Here is a 23,941-nt window from a genome sequence, read left to right as displayed (position 1 = left end):
TAGTGACCCCATGGACTGCAGCCTTCCAGGCTCCTCCGTCCATGGGATTTTCCAGGCAAGAGTACTGGAGCGGTTCACCAGTGCCTTCTCTTTAGCCAGTTGTCTTACGCCTTTTTTGAGGCCACTTGGAATTCCTGCATATTCAGAATAATGACTTTCTGTCTTTTTTTAATATAATGTCTTCCCTCTACAAAAGTCACCATCAACACACATGTATGGAAAAAAGCTTTCCCTCCCCGCATTTCCTTCTGTCGTAGTTTTCTATGGCTGCTCTACAAAGTATTGCTGCTGTTGCTGGAATAGTCTATCCTCTCATGGTCCTGGAGGCCCTAAGTCCAAAACCAAGGTGATGAGAAGGCTGAGACCCTTGTAGAACCTGGAGGGGAGAATCCTTTCTGCCTCTTCCAGCAGGACTGGCTATCCTGGCTCGTGGCTATGATCCTCCCTCCTGCCTCTGCCTCCTTTTCCTGCATTGCTCTCCTCTGTCTGCCTCTCATCCATCAGTCACTAGGTTTAGGACCTTTCTTCTCTATCAGGATCTGATCTTAACCTGATCTCTTATCTGCAACAATCCTATTTCCAGATTGAGCAGTGCCCCTAAATGAGCAGGGTGCGTGGCATGCTAAGCCACTTCAGTCGTGTCCGACTCTACGACCCCAGTAGCCCACCAGGCTCCTCTGTCCATGGGATTCTCCAGGCAAGAATACGGGAGTGGGTTGCCAGTTCCTTCTCCAGGGGATCTTCCTGACCCAGGCATCGAACCCTCATCTCTTCCATCTCCTGCATTGGCCGGCGGGGTCTTTACTGCTAGTGTCACCACGTTGGAAGCCCCTATTTCCAGATTAGGTGCCAAAAAATACCACTTGTCAGGGTGCCAGGGGTCAACCCCTGGCTCTAATGCCTGATGAGCTGAGGTGGAGCTGCTTTAATAAGAGTAGAAATAAAGTGCACAGTAGATGTAATGCACTTGAATCATCCCCAAACCATCCCTGCCTTCCTGGTCCGTGAAAAATACTGTCTTCCATGAACCCAGTCCCTGGTGCTGCAAAGGCTGGGGGCCACTGTAATTGAAACGTGTCACAGTGCCTGTGTGTTATTAATACCAACAGATGAGCTCTTGGGGAGGGGCCTTTCTGGGCTGCTGTGATGAGTGTAACTCAGACCCGCACACCAGGCTGCCCTCTCTGCCCGGCTTCTGTCTCCCGGTGATGGGGTGAGGCCTGCTGGCACCTGAGGTCTGAGCTCAGGGCTCTCCCCTTCAGCTACCCAGAGAACGGAGTGGTCCAGATGACCTCACAGAATGTCCGGGCTCGAGCCCGACACACCATCAAGTGGGAGGACCTGCAGGTGGGCCAGGTGGTCATGGTCAACTACAACCCAGACCTCCCCAAGGACCGTGGCTTCTGGTACGATGCTGAGATCCTGCGGAAACGTGAGACCAGGACGGCACGGGAGCTGCATGCCAACGTCAGGATCGGGTGAGTCTGCCCGGCCTTCTCCTTCTCCCCCGGCCCTCTACGCCCCACCTGCGGAACTATTTCCGGGGCCCTGGCAGAGATTTCCAGCTTCCTTGTTCTCGTATGCTTGTTGTTTTGAATTTGGCAAACAGGTGAAAAAATGTGGCCAGGTCCGGAAAGTACTGAAGGCCACACTTAATATTCTTCCTTCTGTTTCCTGGTCCATGTCTCCTGTCCGGAGACATGGCTAGTCCCAGCACCTTCCTGGGTCAACGTGTGTGTGCACAGACAGGCAAGAACATACCCAGAACCACACACTCCTACCCAGGGTGCCCTTCACATCAGGGGTCAACAGGCTGCTGGCCCCCAGGTCTGAATGGCAAATAAAGTTTTATTGGCACCGAGCCACGCCCATCTGTTCACTGCTTCACTGTGGCTGCTCCATGTTAGGAGGGCGCCCAGAAGAGAGCTGGGTGGCTGCCTACAAAGCTGAAAATATTTACTGCCAGGCCCTTTGCTGAACATATTTGCTGAACCCTTTCTACCAGGCTTCTCGCTGTGTGTGTAGAAAGCTTAACATCTTTACCATTTTAAGATGTCTTTCTTTTTTTTAAATATGTTTACTTATTTAGCCTCACTGGGTCTTTGTTGCTGTGTGTGGACTTTCTCTGGTTGCGGTGAGTGGTGGGGGGAGATGCATCGCGTGGCCTTCTCACTGCAGTGGCTTCTCTTGTCGCGGAGCACAGGCTCTCGAGTGTGCGCGCTTCCAGTAGTTGTGCACAGACTTAGTTGGCCCGCAGCGTGTGGGATCTTTCCGGACCAGGGATCAAACCCGTGTCCCCTACATTGGTGGGTGTCTTCTTCACCACTGGGCCACCAGGGAAGCTCTTACCACCTTAACCATTTTCAAGTGCACCGCTCAGTGGCATTAAGCACATTCACATTGTTGGGGCAACCATCGCCACCCCCACCCCCACCATCATCCATCTCCAGAACTTTCTCATCTTCCCAGACTGAAACTCTGTCCCCTTGAAACACTGACCTCCCCAGCCCCTCCCCTACCACTGGCCCCCACCACCTACCTTCAGGATCTGTGAATCTGACTCGTAGGGACCTCACCTAAGTGGAATCTTACACTATGTGTCTTTCTGTGTCTGGCTTTTTTCGCAAGGTCCATACATGTTGCATGATGAACCTTTTTGGTGGCTGAATGATACCCCACTGTGTATGTATATACAAGACATGGGTATCTGGGCAGGTGTCTTGAGCACAGGCTCAGTGAGTGCAGAGGCCCTGGGGCAGGACCATTTTTGATGTCTTTGTGGTCTCTTGAGGAGGCCAGTGGGCTAAAGGGGAGATGGGGAGGAGGAAGCGTTCAGGATACGGCTGGGAGGGGTGCAGAGCTGGTGTGTATTCTCTGTTGCTGGCAGCCCTTGGAGCCTGAAAGCACAGAGTAAGTGTTAAGTGTCAGTCGCTCAGTTGTGTCTGACTCTGCGACCCCATGAACCATAACCCGCCAGGCTCTTCTGTCCATGAAATTCTGCAGGCAGAAATCCTGGAGTGGCTTGCCATTCCCTTGTCCAGGGGACCTTCCCGACTCAGCAAATGAATCCAGTTCTCCTTCGTTGAAGGCAAACTCGACTATCTGAGCCACCACAGAAGAGCATAGATTCCACTTATAATTAGAATCATCGCTCAGGCAACCGAGCTGGGAGTTGACTGCAGGGGGCAGCGTGGCAGCAGGGAGACCAGGGAGGAGGGTGATGGGGCAAGGTCCAGGCATCAGCCCTGGCGCAGTGATGTGATTGTTAAAAAAAATAATAATAACTTGCTTTTTGTTTCCTTGCTTAGAATGTTGTTTTCTTGTTTTCTATGTCTGATTTCTGCTCTCATCTTTAAAAAAAAAAGTATATATTTAGTTAGTTAGTTACGGCTGAGATAGGTGACATATTAGTTCCCTGACCAGGAACTATGCCCTCTGCAGTGGAAACTTGAAGTCTTAACCCCTCCCAGGGGATTCCCTGCTGTCATCTTTATCATTTTCTCCATTTTTTGAGTTGATTTTGCTCTTCTTTTTCTAGTCTTTTTGAGGTAGCAACTTAGATTATTATAAGTCTAATGTAAGCATTTTAGTACTGTAAATTTCCCTCTCAGCCCTGCGTTACTTGGTTTCCACATATTTTGCTCTGTTGTTTTTCTTTTTATTCAGTTATCTCTGTTTTTACAATTTCCTTTAACACTTCCTCTTTGGCTCCTGGCTTATTGAGAAATATGGAGTTTAACTCTCAAGTGTTTAGAGATTTTTGCATTGTCTTTCTGTTGCTGATTTCCAGTTTGACTTTGATATGGTCCAGGAACATACACTATATGACTCCAGTCCTTGTTGAGGTTTGTTTTATGGTTCAGAGTGGGGTCTGTCTTGGTGAATATTGCACAGTTTTTTTTTTTTTTAAAAAAAAAGTACATTCTGTTGTTGGGGCAAATGTTCTGTTTACATCAGTTAGACTGTGTTGGCTGATTGTTCACATCTTCTAATTCTGCTGATGTTCAGTCTGGTACTTCTGTCATGTGCTGAGGGGGTGTCCCGGGGTTCAGCTGTAACTGGATTTGTCTCTTTCTCCTGTCAGCTTCAGAATCATGAGGCTCTGTTGTTTGATGTGGACATACTCACGTGTGTTACGTCTTTCTGTTCCTTATGTAATATCTCTCTTTGTGTCTCCAGTAATTTCCTTTGCTCTGAAGTCTATTTTATCTGAGATATGTATATGTGAATTGATACACTTTTTGAAATAAAAGTAAATGAGGAGTTCCCTGGCAGTCCAGTGGTTAAGACTTTTGTTTCTACTACAGGGGGCCTGGGTTTGATCCCTGGTCAGGGAACTAAGATCCTACAAACCACACAGAAAGGCCATAAGTGAATGAATGAATATGCATGGTGTATCTCTACCACTGTGGTTGAATTTGGAGTTTCTCATAAACCGTATATAGTTGGGTCATTTTTTTTTTTTTTTAATCCACTTCATCAAGTTTGCATCCTCCTTGGCATGTGTTATGTTTTCTGGCCATTATTTAAATATTTTTTTGGCTGCAACACGCAGCATGTGGGATCTTAGTTCCCCAACCAGGGATTGAACTCATGCCCCCTGCAGTGGAAGTTTGGACTGTTAACCACTGCACCCCCAGGGAAGTCCACCATTTGGCATACATTATCGAACCTTGAACAACTAGGGGGTTAGAGGCACCAACCTCTGTGTAGTTGAGAATCCAAGCATAACTTACAGTCCATCCTCCCATCTCTGGTTCCATTGTATTTGTGGTTGCTCATTTGAGGATTCAACCAACTGGGGATTGTGTGGTACTATAGCATTTACTATTGGAAAAAATCCACCAATAATTGGATTCATGAAGTTCAAATTCATGTTGGTCAGGGATCAACAGTATCTTGACCATTACACATCTAAGGTGATTATTGGTATGCTAGGGCTTGTGTGCTGCTCAGGTGTGTCCGACTCCATGGACTGTAGTCCACCAGGCTCCTCTGTCCATGGGATTCCTAGGCAAGAACACTGGGATGGGATCTTTCCAACCCAGGGATTTCAGCATGTCCTGCACTGCAGGCGGATTCTTTACCACTGAGTCATCAGAGCTTGAGCCTGCCATTTTGTTACTTGTTTTCTGTTTGTTTCCCCATTTTCTTTTTCCTGTTTCTCTTACTCCTTCCTATGGGTTATGTAAGCATTTTTTAGGATTCTATCTTGATTTGTTGGTGGTCTTTTGGAATGTATTGTTTTGCATAGTTTTCTTAGTGGTTTCTCTGGATTCTATCATATAAGCCTGTGACATACCAGTGTCTCTGTTACCACTTTGAGGGAAGTGTGGAAATCTTTCATGCATTTACGTTCCTTTATACTCACTGTCTTGAGTGTCAGATGGTGTCTTGATTTCTATCGTCATGTATGACTTAGAACATGCATAAGGAACATAATCTACTGTACATACCCATGTTTCTGCACTTTCTGTTGTCTGTCTTCCTTTTTCCTCCCAGATGCCTTCCTTTTTAATTTTTTATCTACTTGAAGAACTTTCCTCCATTATTCTATAAAGGAGTATCAGCTAGCAACATTCTTTTAATTTTCCTTCATCTGAGAATGTAACCACGTCCCATTAAATTGAAGTAATTCCCAGGCATCGAATCATTGTATCTGTTAATACTTTTGAGTATATTTCTTTAAAATGACTCTTTTACAGAAACAGTTTTCATGCTATTATGAAAACAGAAAATTTAATTTCTTAACATCTGTCCAGTCATTGTTCTGTCTGCCAGTTGACTCACATTTAGAAAAAAATAATTTGTTTGTTTAAGATCTAAGTAATGTCCACAGATTTCAGTTAAGTTGGTAGATCTGTTTCTTTTAAAAATATTTGTATTTACTTATTTCTTTGGCTGTGCCAGGCCATAGTTGTGGCATGTGAACTCTTCGTTGCAGCACTTAGGATCTTTAGTTGTGGCATGTGGAATCTAGTTCCCTGACCAGGGATGGAACCTGGCCCCCCTGCATTGGGAGCTTGGAGTCTTAGCCCCTGGACCACCAGGGAAATCCACAGTAGATCTTTTTTTTTAAGTCTCCTTTATCTTAGGTTTCCTGTCCTTTTGTTTTTCCCTCCTTTTCCTTGTTTGTTGGGGAGGCTGGGTTTGTCACATAAAATCCGTACAGTCTGGATTCCCCACCAGCATCCTCCTGGTGTCATTTCCTCTGTTCCCATGTTCCCTGTGAACTGGTGGGTAGATCTGGACATGTGCCATCTAGTCTTGCAGTCACGAGTCACATGCTGCCAAGCGCTTGAAATGTGGCCAGGACTCATTGAGATATGCTGTGATATACCCTGGATTTCAAAAACTTAAAGTGCTGAAAAAGAGTGTAAACTAGCGATGGTTAATCATTCCTGAACATTTGTTACACATTGAAATGATATTTTGTATACATTGGGTTACATTTGTTGTTGTTCAGTTGCCAAGTCATGTCTGCCACTGCAGCATACCAGGCTCCTCTGTCCTTCACTATCTCTTTGAGTTTGCTCAAACTCATGTATATTGAATCAGTGATGCTGTCTAACCATCTCATCTTCAGCTGCCCTCTTCTCCTTTTGCCTTCAGTCTTTCCCAGCATCAGGGTCTTTTCCAGTGAGTCAGTTCTTTGCAACAGGTGTTCAAAGTATTGGAGCTTCAGCTTCAGCATCAGTCCTTCCAATGAATATTCAGGACTGATTTCCTTTAGGATTGACTGGCTTGATCCCCTTGCAGTCCAAGGGACTCTTAAGAGTCTTCTCCAGCACAATTCAAAAGCATCAATTCTTTAGTGCTTAGCCTTCTTTGTGGTCCAGCTCTCACATCTGTACATGACTACTGGAAAAACCATCTCTTCGACTATATGGACCTCTGTCGGCAAAGTGATGTCTCTGCTTTTAAATACGATCTCTTTCTTGGTTTGTCATAGCTTTCCTTCCAAGGAGCACGTTCAAATTGATGCCATCTACTTTTTACTATTTAAATGTGGTTCTCGGAAAGTGTGAAATTATACATGATTCACATTTGCTTTCCTTAGTAGGTTGTCGATGTAGTGGTGGGGTGATCCGATGGAGGCAGTCAGATGGTCTGATGGAAGCAGTGAGATGATCCTGGGGTCGTTTTAACCTAGAGGAATTTTTGTAATTTTTTAAAAATTTTTCATATTTTGATCAGAACTTGCTTTATAGTTTTTGCCTATTGAGCCTTGTTTAATGGGCCTTGCCAATTAGTGGGTGTCACCTCCCAAAGTTTAAAAATTATTCTCTCAAATGTATCACATAATGAAATTCTGGCTTATTTGTTGTTTTCACCTTGTTCCTGATTTGGTAGGACTTGAATTTGCGAGGATAGTAGCTAGGCAAGTTCACAGGGCCCTGTGAAAGCCTCTTCTCCGATTTGATTAGAATCAGAGCTGCTCATGGGCTGTGAGAACATGTCCAAGTGGCCGGGTCTTTTGGGGTCTTTGTTGGGGCCGCCCACTGGCCGTCCTAACAGGCCCGTTCTCTTGTAGGGGTGATTCTCTCAATGACTGTAGGATTGTCTTCGTGGACGAAGTTTTCAAGATCGAGCGTCCGGGCGAGGGGAACCCCATGGTGGAAAACCCGATGAGAAGTAAGTTCTGATCCAGCCCCTCTGTGCTGGGTTGAGGGTGGGTGCAGGGGTGGGGGTTGTGCCTGAGCTAACATCCCACCCCACCCCACATCCAGGGAAGAGCAGGCCCTCCTGCAGACACTGTAAAACCCCTCCGTGCTGTGTGTGTGATGGGGTGCAGGGTGGGAGGGTGGGGCCCTGCCAGAGCTGATCCCATCCCCCTGCTTCCCGGGATCCAGGGAAGAGCGGGCCCTCCTGCAAACACTGTAAGGATGATGAGCGGAAGCTATGCCGCATGTGTGCCTGCCACATGTGTGGGGGCAAGCAGGACCCCGACAAGCAGCTGATGTGCGACGAGTGTGACATGGCCTTCCACATCTACTGCCTAAGCCCACCACTCAGCAGCGTGCCCCCTGAGGAGGAGTGGTGAGTGCCCCCGGGTGGCCGAGGTGATGGAGATGTGGGATCCTTCCCGTGTGGCCTGGCCCTGGCTCCCTGGCCAGGGGGAGGGAGGTGCTGTGGGCCAGAAGCAGGAGCGGGCGTCTCAGGCCTGGAGTGGGAGAGTCGTGATGCTCAGCTCTGGTTTGAGAACCTGGAAGTACTAACAAGAGGTGGCTGTTGTTTGCCCCACCCCTGCCCTCCTGGTGGAGACAGGGAACTGAGTCCTTGGCAGTGAGTAGGTGCCATTGAACTGCCCTTTGTGTTGGCCGCGTGGGGACTGGGCTTGGCTTCACTGTGGGGGGCACTGCTGTTCCCAGTGGGAGGGGTCAGCATCTGCTGCCCACCAAGGGTGCAACTCGCCCCATGTGGCAACCGAGCTCTTCCGATGTGGCCCGTGGGACCGAGAGAGTGGATTGCATGTCGAGTTCGTGAATTTTAAAGTTAAAGCCATTCCCTGCCTCCGCACTTCTGCGCAGTCTTGGCTTTGCAGGAAGGCAGGGGGCCGGCCATGCGGCCTCGGGCAGGGGGTGACGTCCCTGTGGTCACAGGTACTGCCCCGACTGCCGGATCGACTCCAGCGAGGTGGTGCAGGCGGGCGAGAAGCTGAAGGAGAGTAAGAAGAAGGCGAAGATGGCGTCGGCCACATCGTCCTCGCAGCGGGACTGGGGCAAGGTGAGGGGGCCCTGGGCTCCTGGAGGGCCTTGCTGCCCTCTGCCCTCCTGTGGTCACTCATGCTGCTCTCCCCTCTGTTTTGGAATGGACAGGGCATGGCGTGTGTGGGCCGCACCAAGGAATGCACCATCGTGCCGTCCAACCACTTCGGCCCTATCCCGGGCATCCCTGTGGGTACCATGTGGAGGTTCCGAGTCCAGGTACGTGCGGATGTCGGGCACTGCAGCTCAATCAGCGGGCACTGGCCTTCCAGCAGCCCCTCTGCCGGGGAGGGCCGCCCCAGGGGCAGGAGGCTAGGCTGGGGTTCTCACCAGGTCCTTCCCTGGTATGGCTCAGACTCTGGCCTTCAGGGACTGAGGGTTCTCTTGACAGGAGTGATGTGTTTGGGTCGAAGGGTCAGACTCTGGCTCTGAAGGCGGGAGTGAGGGCGGTTGAGCTTTTCTGTAATGTCTGGTCCACTTACCTCTCGGTGGGTTCATAGGTCAGCGAGTCAGGGGTCCATCGACCTCACGTGGCGGGTATCCATGGCCGGAGCAACCACGGGGCCTACTCCTTGGTCCTGGCTGGAGGGTATGAGGATGATGTGGTGAGTATGGGGAGCTGGTTTCATTTGTGTGTAACTGTGGCAAATACACATAACAGAAAACTTAACCATCGTAACTATTTTTAAGTACACCGCTCAGTGGCCTTAAGCATATTCACACTGTCATGGGACTGTCACTACCATCCATCCACAGAAACTTTTCCATCTTTTGAAACCAAGACTCTGTCCTCACTAAACACTTGAGTCCCCATCCCTTCCCCCAGCTTCTGACCTGTACCATGTGCTTTCTGTCTCTGACATATAAATAGAGTCATATATTTATCCTTCTGTGTCTGGCTTATCTCCCTGAGCATCTTGTCCTTAAGAGTTCATCCACGCTGTAACAGGTATCAGAATCTCCTTCCTTTTTTAAGACTGGGTAATATTCCAGTGTGTGGCTGGACCACATTTTATTTATCCAGTCATCCATCCGTGGATGCCTGGGTTGTCTCCACATTCTAGCCCCTGTGAATAATGCTGCTATGAACCTGGGTCTGCACAGATCTCTTCATGTCCCTGTTCTCACTTCTTTTGGGTATAAACTCAGAAATGGGATTGCTAGCCTGTGGTGACTCTGTTTTTAATTTGTGAGGAATGTCCATACCGTTTTCCACAACAGCCATACCAGCTTCCATCCTCACCAGCCACACACAGGGTTTCAGTTTCTCCACATCCTCACCCACACTTGGTGTTACCTGTTTGGTCGCTGGTCCTGACACCTTGGTTCTTTGACAGTTGGCATCCTCATGGGCATGTGTGGGTTCATTTTGAGGGTATCTCTCCATTCCAGTGCGATCAGGGTTTAGCCTGCCCTCTGTCTCATTTTCAGGACCATGGGAACTCGTTCACGTACACAGGTAGCGGTGGACGAGACCTTTCTGGAAACAAGCGGACTGCAGAACAGTCTTGTGATCAGAAACTCACCAACACCAACAGGTTTGCAGAGCAGAGTGTTACTGTTTCTCAGGCACACATCTGCCTCGTCCTCGGGTGGCTGCACAGGGGAGGGGCTGTGTTCTGTTTTGGAGCCATTACGTGCAGGAAGTTAGATTCCCATTAAGACTGTGGTGGTGGAATCTTCTATCAGTCCAGTGGTTAAGACTCTGCCCTCCCACTGCAGTGCACACGAGTTTCATCCCTGGTCGGGGAGCTAAGATCCCACATGCCGCATATCATGGCCAAAAAACAGTGTGGTACGTAGGGTCCATCTCTCCCCTGCTCTGTCCACTTGTGAGTCATTTAGTCACAGTTGAAGCAAACTTTCCCACAGAAGGCCAGATAATAAACATATTTGGCTCTGCATGCTGCATGGTCTCTGTGGCAGCCACTCAGCTCTGCTCTCATAGCACATAAGCAGCCACAGAGCCCACAGAAGAGGGTGTGCATGGCTCTGTTCCAATAAAACTTTATTTGCAACACCACTAGGTGGGAAGGAGTTTCCTGAGCCGCAATTACAGGATTGGGTAAAGCATAAACAGCACAAAGGAAAAGATAGAGATCTGATGACCTTTAAATATTATAAATCACACAAAAGCCATAAGTGTGCAGAAAAGGCAGGTGACTCTTGGGGGAAAGTCTGCCATTAGCAGGATGCTGCTGCTGCTAAGTCGCTTCAGTGGTGTCTGGCTCTGTGCAACCCCATAGATGGCAGCCCACTAGGCTCCCCCATCCCTGGGATTCTCCAGGCAAGAACACTGGAGTGGGTTGCCATTTCCTTCTCCAATGAAGGCAAGTGAAAAGTGAAAGTGAAGTCGCTCAGTCGTGTCCGACTCTTGGTGACCCCATGGACTGCAGCCTACCAGGCTCCTCCGTCCATGGGATTTTCCAGGCAAGAGTACTGGAGTGGCATGCCATTGCCTGACAGTTATGCCTTCTATGTAAAGAGCTGTTGCAAATCAACAAGAAAAACTAACAGAATAAAGCAAAGGATGTGCAAATCATTCTGCAATGTAATGAGATCCCAGTGACCATGAAAATTTATTCATCTTTAGTGAGCAAAAAAATACACATTGAAGCAATGATGAGTCCCTATTTATTTATCCTGTAAAGCTGCCCAGATTCTCCAGTGTTGAGAAAGGCCAAGGCATAGGCTAGCATTCCGTTGTTAGTAGAAATCTAAATTGGTATTTCTTGCTTTCCAGAAAGCTCTTTGCCTAAATATCTTTGTTTAACAAGAGGGCAGCTGAGCTGACCTCTGCTCCCCCTGCTCCCAGGCCTCTGTGCCCTCTGTTGGGCCAATAGGCCTGTCCCACATTTGTAATTTTTTTTCCCCCAGTTTGGCTGTGCTTGGTCTTTAGTTGTGGCATGGGAAATGCGTGTTTTATTGTCTGTTTTTAATTTGAGGCATGTGAGCTCTTAGTTACGGCATGTGGGATCTAGTTCGCTGAACAGTGAGAGTGCGGAGTCCCAACCACTGGACCACCAGGGAAGTCCCTCAGTTTCCCTTTCCTTACAAGGTCATTGGATTCAGGGCCCACCCTAATCCTTTCTGACCGCTGCCGAACTTGACCCCATCCTCAAGCACCCTCTTTCAAAAGAAGGTCACACGTTCATGCGATTGGGTGCTTGGGACGAGATCTGCCCCCTGTCTCAGGGGGACACTGTCCAGAGCATGGGCCTGCCTTGCCCCACAGGGCCCTGGCTCTTAACTGCTTTGCCCCCATCAACGACCTCAAAGGGGCCGAAGCCAAGGACTGGCGGTCGGGGAAGCCAGTCCGCGTGGTGCGGAACGTCAAGGGCCGCAAGCACAGCAAGTATGCGCCCATCGAGGGCAACCGGTACGACGGCATCTACAAGGTGAGTGGGGCCCCTGTGCCTGCATCCGCCGCCCCGCCCCCATGCTAGCATGATGCCCTCTGACCCCCGCTCCCCTCCCTCCGTAGGTTGTCAGGTACTGGCCCGAGAAGGGCAAGTCTGGCTTCCTGGTGTGGCGCTTCCTCCTCCGTCGAGATGACGTGGAGCCGGGGCCCTGGACCAAGGAGGGCAAGGACCGGATCAAGAAGCTGGGGCTGACCATGCAGGTGCGTCGTAGCCAGACCAGAGCCAGCCGGGGGCCCGGGCAGGGAGCGTCTGGCCAGCAGGGCCTTGCTCTCCAGGGTTTCTCTCATCCTGGATGATTTCCAGGTTGCGAACAGGTGGTAACTCCCTGGCTTTCCCCGCCTCGTCCTTCAGCCAGAGGATGTTGAGGTGGGGTGGTGGCTCAGGTGTGCATGTGGCTTTGCCTTTTAAACAAAAAGTAATAATGTTTTAAAAGATTTATTTATTATCTTTTGGCTGTGCTGGGTCTTCGTTGCTGTACTCAGGCTTTCTCTAGTTGCAGCAAGTGGGGGCTGCTCTTCTCTGTGATGCCTGAGCTTCTCACTGCAGTGGCTTCTCTTGTTGCAAAGCATGGGCTTTAGGGCGTTCGGACTTCAGTAGTTGCGGCTCTCAGACTCTAGAGCACAGGCTCAATAGCTGTCGTGCATAGACTATTGCTCTGCAGCACATGGGATCTTCCTGGACCAGGGATTAAACTGGTGTCCCCTGCGTTGGCACGAAAATTCTTAACCCCTGGACCAGTGGAGAAGCCCCAAGGCTTTGCTTTTGTGGTTAGAGCTGAGAGCTGGGCTTCCTTATCAGAGCTGTCTTAGAGGCGCTTATCCGAAATCAATCTGGAGTCTGATCTCTTCTCTTGGCCAGTCCCCTCCACCCTTTCCTCTCCTCTCCTCTCCTTTTCCATCTCTCTCTCTCTCTCTTTTTATTTTTTTGACCACACCATGTGGCATGTGGGATCTCTTAGTTCCCTGACCAGGTATGGAACCCTGAAGTAGAAGCAGAGTCCTAACCACTGGACCACCAGGGAAGTTCCCATCTCTATTCTTCCTCTCTGTCCCTCACCCCTTCCTAACCCCAAAGCTGACAAACCAACACAATTGGTCTAAATAGATTAATATTAATAAGCAGTGCATGTGTGCTAAGTCACTTTAGTCATGTCCGACTCTGCAGCCCCATGGACTGTAGCCCCGCAGGCTCCTGTCTGTCCATGGGATTGTCCAGGCAAGAATACTAGAGTGGGTTGCCATGCACTCCTCCAGGGGATCTTACAACCCAGAGTCGAACCCACGTCTCTTATGTCTTCTGTGTTGGCAGGTGGGTTCTCTTTTTTTTGGCAGGCAGGTTCTTAACCACTAGCACCACCTGGGAAGCCCATAAGAGATGGAGAGAAGTCTAAATGTAAAGATAAGGTGGATCGCGCCCCTGGACCAATTGCTCTTCTCTATGACTACAGAATCTTTCTTTTCCAAGAGTTCACCCAGTGCCTGGGGAACACTGCCTTTTTGCACTATAATTATGGTGTTTTCTGTTCCTCACGGTGAGCGGCTTTACAGCTGATACGTCGTGGTGGGACTATTTCAGGAATCTTAATTGCTGTTGAGAGTCTGATAGCGCCTACCCCCTGGGCGGGGGGCCACAGAGAGTTGTCTTTTGAAGCGGTGTTTATACCGCAGGGAATTCAGAAGCGGAGGAACTGAGGAGGCAGACAGCCGAGGGTCAGGAACTGTTTAGTGGGAGGAAGATTTTTATTTAGGACTTAAGTCTTCACAGTATGTTCACATTACTAGGAAAGCTTGAAGGTTTGTTAATGGAACAATTGTGATTGTAGGTGCCCTAGAGATGGGGTTCTAGGGGCTTTCCTGGCGATCCAGTGGTTACGACTCTGAGCTTCCACTGCAAGGGGCGCGGGTTCAATCCTTGGTCAGGAAACTTAGATCCTCTCAGAGGATCCTCTCAGATCCCGGATCCTTTCAGGCCAAACTGAAACAAAAAAGAGATGGGGTTCTAATAAAGCCTTTTGGGACTTGGAGGAACGCAGGACCCATCAGAATGGGGTCGTGGAGCTAAGGCCTGGGCCTGGTGTATGGTAAATGAGGTCATCTTGGGGGCCAGCCATGCCCATCATCCCCACAGGGGTTGGGCGGGCTGTTGGCAGCACAGAGCCTGAAATTCTTACTGCCTGGCCGCTGGCTGGAAAAAGTTTGTCTACTTCTTCTCTTAGAAATGGAAAACTATTAAGACCGTCTTGGGGGAGTTCCCTGGCGGTCCAATGGTTAAGATTCTGAGCTCTCACTGCCGAAGGCCCTAGTTTAATCCCTAGTCAGGGAACTAAGATCCCACAAGCCTCGGGGTATGCAGCAGAATAAATAAATTAATAAAGGCTATCTTGGGAATTCCCTAGCAGTTCAGTGGTTAGGACTTGGGGCTTTCACTGCTGAGGCCTCGGGTTTAGTCCGTGGTTGGGAAACTTAAGATCCCCCGCGCTGTGTGGGTTCACAGCCTAAACAACAGCAACACCACAAGACTGTCTTTTTTGCTGCCTCTAACGTGCGGGATCTCACTCTGCCTCCTCCCCCGCCACCCCCACCCTGAGGCACAGGCTGTGTGTCTGTGTGTTTGTCCCCGGGAGTCTCTGTGCTCAGTCACTGCTCCAGAGTCAGGTCGGTGGAGATGTCTGGGTTGCGGCTGAGTGAACACAGAGTCTGTCTCCGGGGCCGGACCGGGGAGGGGTGACAGTCCTGTCTTCTCCCACTCGCAGTACCCGGAGGGCTACCTGGAGGCCCTGGCCAGAAAGGAGAAGGAGACCAGCAAGCGGGCAGCCCTGGACAAGGAGGAGGAGGACGGGGAGGAGGGCTTCACATCCCCCAGGAAGGGCAAGCGGAAGAGCAAGTCGGCCGGTGGGTGCCTCTGCGGCCACCCTCGCGCCCAGGGGTGGGGTCCCCTCTACTCTCCATCCTCACCCCGCCCCCCTCTCTGTCCCAGGAGGTGACGGGTCCTCGCAAGGGACGCCCAAGAAGACCAAGGTGGAGCCCTACAGCCTCACCACCCAGCAGAGCAGCCTCATCAAGGAGGACAAGAGCAACATGAAGCTGTGGACCGAGATCCTGAAGTCGCTCAAGGACGGGCCGGTGAGCTCTCCCGCCTGGCTGGGGTCGTTTCCTTTTCACTGTCGTAAGGAGGAGATGGTGTGAAATTGACCATCTTCACTCTTTGCACTGCGCAGCTCAGTGGCATTGAGCACATTCACATTGTGGTATAACCATTGCCACCGTCCTCTCCAGGACGTCTCATCTCCCTAAACTGAATCTGTCCCTGTGAAACACTGACTCCCCATCCTCTCCCCCAGCCCCTGGCCCCACCATCTACTTCTTGTCTGTGGATCTGACTCCTCCAGGGACCTCCTGTGAGTGGGATCAGACAGTGTGTGCACTTCTGGGTCTGGCTTCTCTCTGAGCATCACGCTCTCAAGGTCCATCCATGTTGGAACCTCCTTCCTTTCTATGGCCGAGTAATATTCCACCACATGAATGGAATTTGCTTACCAATTGTCTCTCATTGGACACTTGGGTTGCTTCCAGCTTTGGCTGTTGTGAAGGGGCTGCTGGAAACTTGGGTGGGTAGGTGACTCTAGGACCCCGCCTTTAGTTCTGTTGGGTATAAACCTCGAAGTGGGATTGCTGGTTCCTAGGGTCATTCTGTCTTCAAATTTCCCAGAAACCACCAAACCAGGTCAATTTTTTTTGTTTGTTTGATCCTCCTGCCTTAGTGGGTAGAGTGACATTGATGGGTCACTGCAGGCGAGTGTCTTGGCCTTGGCGTCCTCTGTCCTTGCCTGGTGGGGACCACCTCTCCTTGGCTCACAGTCAGGATCAAACCCAAACCCTGCTAAGCCCTGGGCCAGCTGCCTGTTACTGCTGACGTCCTCTGCTTCTGTTGTCTTCCTCCCTGTCATCCTGTCTCACAGCCTTCTCTCTCATGGGTTTCTCTGCCCAGAGTCCCTTTCTCCCCCAGCCTTCCTGGCTCAGCCTCTCTCCTGTGTGAAATCACTGTGGCTGCCCTAACCAATAAGCCTTTAGGGGTAAAACCCAGGCCTGGGCAAGTCTGGTCCCTCTGGAGGCTCCTGGGGAGTTTCGACTCCTGACTCTTCCAGCTTCTAGAGGCGCCACATCCCTGGTTCGTGGCCCCTCCCTCCATCCTCAAGCCAGCAGCTCTGCATCTTTTGTCTCTGCCTCTGACCCTCCCCTTTCTTCTTATAAGGACCCTGTGATGACACTAGGAACCCGGGGTCATCCCCATCTCAGGAGCCTTAATCCCTCTTGCCAAGTCCCCTCTGCTGTGTGTGGTGGGTGACAAGTCCACAGGCCCCAGGATTCAGACATGAGGTCTCAGGAGGCTGAGGTTCAGTCCTTCAGGTCTCTGTTGACAGATCAGCTTCTCCGTGGCGGGCTCTCGGTCCACCCCCCGCCCTGTCCTTCCGGGGCAGCTGCTCCTTGCTCCCTGCTGTCCCCCAGCACTGCTGAGTTTCTGTCTTCCACCTTCCTGTCTTCAGTCTTCCCCGCTGGGCCCCAGGCTCCAAGAAAGCAGGTGTTTCTCCATTTTGCACCCTGCTGGACCTGGGTGTCTGAGCGGCGGGCAGGTGGCGCTGCGTGTCGCAGGGCGGGCTCTGCTCCGAGACAAGCACGGACAGAGCCTGGCCTTGGCCTCGAGCCTGCATGCGCTCCACCCGGCTCCAGGCCCTCTGTCTTCTGGTCCTCAGACAGGGTCACAGTGACCCCTGTCCTCCCAGGGCGGGGGCAGGAGGATGAGATTCAGGACCCGGGGCGAGGGCCGAGCAGGGCACCTGGAGACCTGTCGTGCTCCTTCATTCTGGGGAGCCGAGCCTTTGCCGGACTCACACACCTGCTCTTGCGCTTTCAGAAATTCCTGAGCAAAGTGGAGGAGACGTTCCAGTGCATCTGCTGCCAGGAGCTGGTGTTCCGCCCGATCACCACCGTGTGCCAGCACAACGTGTGCAAGGTGAGGGTGGCCGCGGGCCCGCGCGTGCTCCGACCCCCGCTGCCACCCTGTGCTTGTTGGCTTCACTCGTACCTCCTGCCCCTTGCCCTTCCAGGGGCCTCGGGGTCTGTTTCCCGGGCTGCCTGGGTTACAGTTGCTCTCCCCTCCCCCACCAGCCTTCATCACAGGTGCCCATTGCCCTGCCACCACCCTGAGCCTCCAGCCACACTGGCCCTCTGCTGTGCCCTCAACAGGCCGGTGCGTGCCTACCTTCCCTGGGGGTCACACACTGGTCTTCTCCAGCATCTTACTGCCTGGGTGGGAGAGGTGGGAGAGGATGGGCTGTTGTCCTGCTCTGCCGTCTGGTCATACTAAATGATTTAAGTGGGCCTCAGGCAGGGCTGGAGAGGTGTGAGGCACTTATCACCTAGAGGAGCTGGGAGGAAAGCTTCCTGGAGGATGAGGTGGCGCTAACCTGCCCCCTGAGAGGGGCCTCGGGGCAGCATCCCTGGTAGGCAGGATCAGGCAGGCTCATGGGAGTAGCCAGGGCCTGTGGGGGATGAGGGCTAGTGAGTGGGGCTGGAGCCTTCAGCCAGTGGTCAGTTTTAGGAGGGAAGCAGTCTCCAATCTGATGCTTTTGAAAGAGAGATTGGGAGAGGCTGAGATGGGTCCTGGACCAGGGTCTCCCCACTTTGGGGCTGGATTGTCCTCTATCATGGGGGTGTCCTGGGAGCTGAGCAGCATCCCTGGCCCCACCTACTTGGTCCCGGGTGTCCCCCGAGTTGGGAAGTACTGGGCTGCATGTACGGCATCTTTGGCGTGCCTTCTGGCCAGAGTTAGTCTGTAGGAACCTACGGGCAGTGCAGGCAGGTAGCTCAGAAGGGACTGTCCCTGCCACCTGCTCACTCTGGGTCGCTGCGCTGCGTCCAGGGCATTGGGTCAGTTGTCAGACCAGGGGAGGGACCCTGAGAACGTGGAGCACTTGGGCAGTACCCATGTGCTATGTGGCCTGATGGAGACTGGGAAAGATACCCTCTGGTGCCCCAGGCCACATGGGGCCCAAGGGGTTCAGAGGCTTGGCAGAGTGGCATAGAGAGCACATCTTTGGGATCAGTTGCCTGGGTTTGACCTCCAACTCTTCTCCTTTCTGGCTGTGTGACTTTAAAAAGCCCCATAACCAGATCTTTCCCATCTTCTCAAACTGAAACTCTGTCCCTGTTAAACACTGACTCCCAGCCCCTGGCCCCACTCTCTATTGATACTTACTGTTTCTGTGGATCTGACTTCTCCAGGGGACGTCTGTGAGTGGCATCAGACAGTGTGTGTCCTTCTGGGTCTGGCTTCTGTCCTGGAGCGTCAGGTTCAGGGCTCACCCGTGTTGTCCAGTGGGTGAGAATCTCCTTCCGTGTGAAGGCTGAGTCACACTGAAGCATGCAGATGGACCACGTTGTGTTGATCTATCATCTGTGAGTGAGCTCTAGGTGTTTCCACCTCTTGGCCACTGTGAAGCTCGCAGCAGTCCAGCACCTGATTTTGAACCTGAGTCAGCGCATTGAGTGCAAAGTTACTGTCTCTTGTGTCTGCCATCAGCTATAGACTTTATACTGGAAAAGAACACAGGGATTTTTAAATACAGGAGCCACTGTATTTTTTGTATTTTTTAATACAAAAGCCACTGCCCTCCTCCAGCGGCAGCAGGTTTTCTCCTGCTTGGTGTTGCCCCTTACCCAGCCGCCTGGTGCCATCCTTCAGGTGTGCATACCTGTGCAGGTGTCTACGCCCCTGTGGGCATCATCTCCGGCCTGTTCCTCTTATGGGGCGGTCAGCTCTCCAGGTCCCCTCAGGCTTGCAGCTCGGTCTCCACACTTGACTCTTCCTCCCCACACCACCCTCCGAGTTGTTTGGTTGACGACCGTGTTCGAACCCAGAAGTCTGGCTCAGAATCCAAACTCCATCCTTCCCTCCCTTTCCTCCTGTCTTCTCACCAACACATCTTTATTGAGCCTCTGCTCTATGCTGGGTCCTATGCTTGGTGTGGGGAACTCAGGGAGACACAGCCCCTAATTGTGGGGAGCGTCTGCTCCGTTAACACACAAGCACATCAGTCTATCAGACAGTTCCAGAAGGAGAAAGGTGCTGTTTTGAAAGCAGACAGGGTGTGGTGAGGTGGGGCCATTCTGATGTGATGAGAGAGCCAGGGTAGACCTGCCAAGTGGTGTGACCTCCAGGTGCAGGAGCCTGGCAGCCAGGATGACCTGGGAGTCTCTCTTTTTTTTTTTCGGCCACACTGAGCGATCACCTTGTAGGATCTTAACTCCCTGACCAGAGATTGAACGTGGGCCCTTGGCAGTGAGAGTGCAGAGTCCTGACCACTGGACCACTGGGAAGTTCCAACCTTGGTGTCTTTGATGAGCCTGGGGCAGCCGGGCCGGTCATGGGCTGCCAGCAGTGGAAAATGAGACTGAGGGTCAGGAGGGGCCTCTGGGTGCCTGGTGCTGCCCCAGGGGCCTTGGGTGGCCAGGATCACCTCTCACCTGCCCCCTCTCCCGCAGGACTGCCTGGACAGGTCCTTCAAGGCCCAGGTGTTCAGCTGCCCGGCCTGTCGCTATGACCTGGGCCGGAGCTACGCCATGACCGTGAACCAGCCGCTGCAGGCCGTCCTCAGCCAGCTCTTCCCCGGCTATGGCAGCGGGCGGTGATCCTCAAGCACTTCTCGCCAAGTATTTTTTTTTTTTTTAAAAAACGTTATCAGAGGGGTCTGTGGCCCCCATTTCGTTTTTAGTGGGCTTAACTTAAACATGTAGTTTTTTCCTCCACTCCCTAAAACTGCCTCGTCTTCCCGTTTTTTTTTTTTTTTTTTTTTAATGTATGAATTTTTCAGGAATTTGTATTATGCCTCAAAGGAAGGAACAAAGTTGGACTTCTCAGTGTTTTTATTTTGGTTTTTAACAAAAAGCCTGCAATTTTATCAGCAAAAAAACCCAACCCCAAACAAGAAAGTTTTTCAAAAACTGGTTTTTCTTCTGAGGATGGGATTAGAAACGAGTTGGTGTGAAGGCTGCTTAAATTCCCAGGATTGAGTTCTCAGCCATCCCCGCCACCGACTCGCAAGAAGGCACCGGGCTGCCTAGAACAATCTTTTCAAGTTTGGTGGGTCGGGCCCCCAGAGGTGAAGTTCCATCGCCTAAGACCCAGCGAGGCTGTGGTCCTGGGTGTCACCACACCCAGGTGTTGGCCCCGCATCACCAGCAGGAAACTGTTCCAAGGAAAAGCGGAGAAGTCCCACTGGGGCCAGTTGAAACGCTTACCTTCAAGCCATCCCCCACCGGGCTGCCTCCGCGTCCCCACCGCACACAGGCCACTGGCTACCCGAGCAGAAACCTGGGGCCACACCGAAGCTACCTCCGCCGGACCCTCCCCTCCGTGGGGCCCAGCGCCGTCCCGACCTGATGCCACGGAAGCCACGCCCGGGGCCACATTCAAGTGCCTTTGGTCCCTCCCTCCTTTTCAACCCGGGGCTCTTTCTCAGCACTGAATTATTGACAATGCCAACCGGATTCTCAAACTGGGGTCCTTCGTGCCTCCCTGGGGATCCCAGGTGAGCGGGTGGGACGATCAGGGTTTTGTGGATCCTCAAAATTGAATTTGCAACTCACCAATTGGGAATTACAAGAGGGAAACCTTTTAAAATGAATAAACACCTTTTCCAAATGAAATTTTTTTTTTTTTTTTTTTTTGTAGTTACTGTGTATGTACCAAGGAAGCTAATAACTGTAGGGTTTGGTTGTTGTTTTTTTTTTTTTTTTTGTCAGGGGGGAGTTTTGTATTTGGGGAATGATTCGTTAATGTTTCTAACTTTACCAAAGTTTGCAGCTTATACCTCAACAGAACAGGGATATTTTTAAGTCACATAACTGCAGACAAACTGGAGCAATACTGTTTTAAAAGTTTCTCTTTTTTACTTCATTATTAGGTGGTTTAATGTATTAGGAATAAACACCGAAATCCTGTGTAGGCTTTTTTTTTTTTTTACAAAGTTCAATATTCTCTGTCCAGGTTTTAGATTCTCAGAATAAATGCCTTTTACAGATGCGTTTGGTTGTGTTTTTTTGTTTGCAAATTGCCCTGTAGCCTACTAGGCACTTCTGTAACTTGTAACATGTTTTCTCTATCTAGAAATAGCCAGGATACTAGACAAGTAGCATCATTTCCACTTTGCGGGTGAGAAAACTGAGGCCCAGAAGATCCAAGTGATGGATAGTGGTCCAGAGGGGCCAAACTGGGCCTTCCAGCTTGGAACCAGAGGTCACTTAGTGTCACTAAGGGGGATGGCACTGTCCCCATTTACACTTGAAGAAACAGAGGCTGTCATGGAACCCCCACGAGGAGACTGCCCCTGCCTTAAGTGGGTGTCAGCAGCCTGGACCATCATCTAGGGAACTGCTTTACCCTGCGGGACCCTCTGCAGGCCTAAGGGGCTGGGTGCACGTGGGGTGTGGAGACAGATGAACTGAAATGCTCTTTGCAGTGGGAGTCAAGAGTCCAAGGATGAGGCACATTTTGCAGGTTTTCTCCTGTTTTTGGCTGTGCCTTTGTGGCTTGGCTTGCAGAATCTTAGTTTCCCCACCAGGGATTGAATCCATGCCCCCTGCAATAGAAGGATGGAATCCTAACAACTGGACCACCAGGGAATTCCCCAACAATGAGGCAAGTTGAACAGTTCCAGGGAAGTTAACAGTGGCGAGTTCTACAGATGCCAACCTACCACTGGGACCTTGTACTGATGGTTCTATAATGCTGTGGGTGGATGTAAGAAATAAGCTCTGCCTCTTCGGGACCTTCAAGTGTGTCCTTGAAAACATCATGCTAAGTAAAAGTAGTGCTAGTGGTGCTCAGCAGTGTCCAACTCTTTGTGACCCTATGGACTACAGTCCCCCAGGCTCTTCTGTCCAGGGACGTCTCCAGGCAAGAATACTGGAGTCAGTTGCCATGTCCTTCTCCAGGTGATCTAGTTACAAAAGATATATTTTCTCATTCATATGAAATGCCAAACAGGGATCCATAGAGACAGAAGGCAGATTCATGTAGTGATGACAGGACCTGGTGAGGGATGGAGGAGGTGGGGAGTTAAAGGGTGCAGGGTTCTTTTGCAGGTGATAAAAATGTCCTAAATTTGGTGATGATTGCAATACCTGTGAATGCATTAAAATCCTTTGAATTGTGCAGTATGTGAGTTATATCTCAAGTCAAAGTGTGAACATGAAATAAAAACGAGGCTGTCTTGTGAGGAGCCAAGAAATAATGTCCCCAAGTGGGCTTAGGTGTCTGCAGGGGGGGTCACACATGGGAGTAGGACACACTGAGGTACGTTGTCAAGATTGTAGAATATTCTTTGTTTCTCAGAAGTTAAGGAAGCTGTCGTTAGAAGTGAGCAAACCCCATGGACTTCGCTGGTCAACCAGTGGCTAAGATTTTGTGCTTCCAGTGCAAGGGAGCTGGATCCCATGTGCTGCAACTAAGACCCAAGGTAGCCAAATAATTATTATAAAAAATATCATTTAAAAATGTCTAAAAAATGAGCAAACCCCAGCAAAGTGTGTGTGAACTGCTATGCAGAAAAGAATTCCAATATTAGGTGTATTGAGTTCCTGGTTGACTTGGTAGTTATAGCAGTTTTATTGAGATATATTGCCCATGACATAACACCCACTTAAAGTATACAGTGGGTTTTAGTATATTTGCATAGTTGTGTAATCATCTCTATTTAGTTCCAGAATTTCATTTCCCCCAAAGATACCCAGTCCCTATTGGCAGTCACTTCCCACCCCTCCCCCAGCCCCTGGCAACCATCAACCCACTTTTTTTTTTTTTTTTCCCATCAGCCCACTTTTTGCCAATTTGCCTGTTCTTGATAGTTCATGTAATTAAATTCATAAGACAGTTTTTTGTGTCTGGCATCTCACTGAGCATCGTGTTCTCAAGGCCCATGCACACTGTAGCAAGTGTCAGGGCTTCACTCTTCATGTCTGAGTAATATTCCAGTTTGAGGTTGGACCACCTTTTAAAACTTACGTGGTTGCTTTTTTCTTTTTTTAATGTAAATCTTTCTTTTCTCCCTCCACTCCTTGCTATAAAATTAATAACCCTTGAAAAAGGCTGGTTGGATGGCATCACCGACTCAATGGACATGAGTTTAAGCAAACTGCTGGAGATGGTTGAAGGACGTGGAAACCTGCAGTCCATGGGGTCACAAAGAGTCAGACATGACTAAGTGACTGAACAACAATAATCCTTTAGAACATTTGTAAATTGAAGATGAAGAAAAAGCCAAAGTATATGATCTTGCCCCCCAGAGGGTTAATATTTTTAGACTTCATTTGTACATGTGTGTTGGTATGGCAACATTCAACCTCAGAACATCTGAGGCATAGACAGACAGGTTAAGTGACTTATCCAAGGACATGGCAAAGCCAGGGTACATACTTGTTTATTGATGTTTCTCTATGTTTTTGTTTAATATACAAATTTAAAGAGTAACATTAGGACAGTAGTGTATGTACTTTCTTGTGCCTGTTGATGGGGTAGCCACTTTATCCAGCACCTAAACAACCACATGAGCCGTGTGTGGTCTGGTGTTTGCATTATTTGCATATCTGCTCATAAAAGACGTATCCTATATGTGTGTCTAGTGTTACATGCTTGGTGTGAAATGGAATGTTAGAATTTCAACCCCAAATGTATTTTTCATTAAAAATTAAATATTTAAAATTTTTTTTATTTTTAAAAATTTTGGCCACACTATATGGCTTGCCAGATCTTAGT

The 23,941-nt window shown here is 50.2% G+C and overlaps 1 protein-coding gene across 3 annotated transcripts in view; it reads left to right on the top strand.

Annotated features, from left to right (window-relative positions):
* The window catches only part of UHRF1 (ubiquitin like with PHD and ring finger domains 1), a 33,974-nt gene extending 12,765 nt beyond the window's left edge, over positions 1-21,209 (top strand). For 2 of the 3 annotated variants that reach the window (XM_061150622.1, XM_061150623.1), the window contains exons 5-17: positions 1,263-1,478; positions 7,535-7,635; positions 7,854-8,040; positions 8,604-8,727; positions 8,820-8,927; positions 9,209-9,313; positions 10,140-10,246; positions 11,944-12,106; positions 12,193-12,330; positions 14,883-15,021; positions 15,107-15,252; positions 17,042-17,140; positions 19,672-21,209. In XM_061150622.1, the coding sequence (XP_061006605.1) occupies positions 1,263-1,478; positions 7,535-7,635; positions 7,854-8,040; positions 8,604-8,727; positions 8,820-8,927; positions 9,209-9,313; positions 10,140-10,246; positions 11,944-12,106; positions 12,193-12,330; positions 14,883-15,021; positions 15,107-15,252; positions 17,042-17,140; positions 19,672-19,818 (1,780 nt within the window). In that variant the 3' untranslated portion in view covers positions 19,819-21,209. The other variant, XM_061150624.1, reaches the window with a different exon arrangement.
* Positions 21,210-23,941: the final 2,732 nt, after the last annotated feature.

Source organism: Dama dama, chromosome 9 (genome assembly GCF_033118175.1).
Source record: "Dama dama isolate Ldn47 chromosome 9, ASM3311817v1, whole genome shotgun sequence".
NCBI lineage: Eukaryota > Metazoa > Chordata > Mammalia > Artiodactyla > Cervidae > Dama > Dama dama.
Note: the sequence above shows the minus strand (reverse complement) of the source record. Positions and strands in the feature narration are given on the sequence as shown.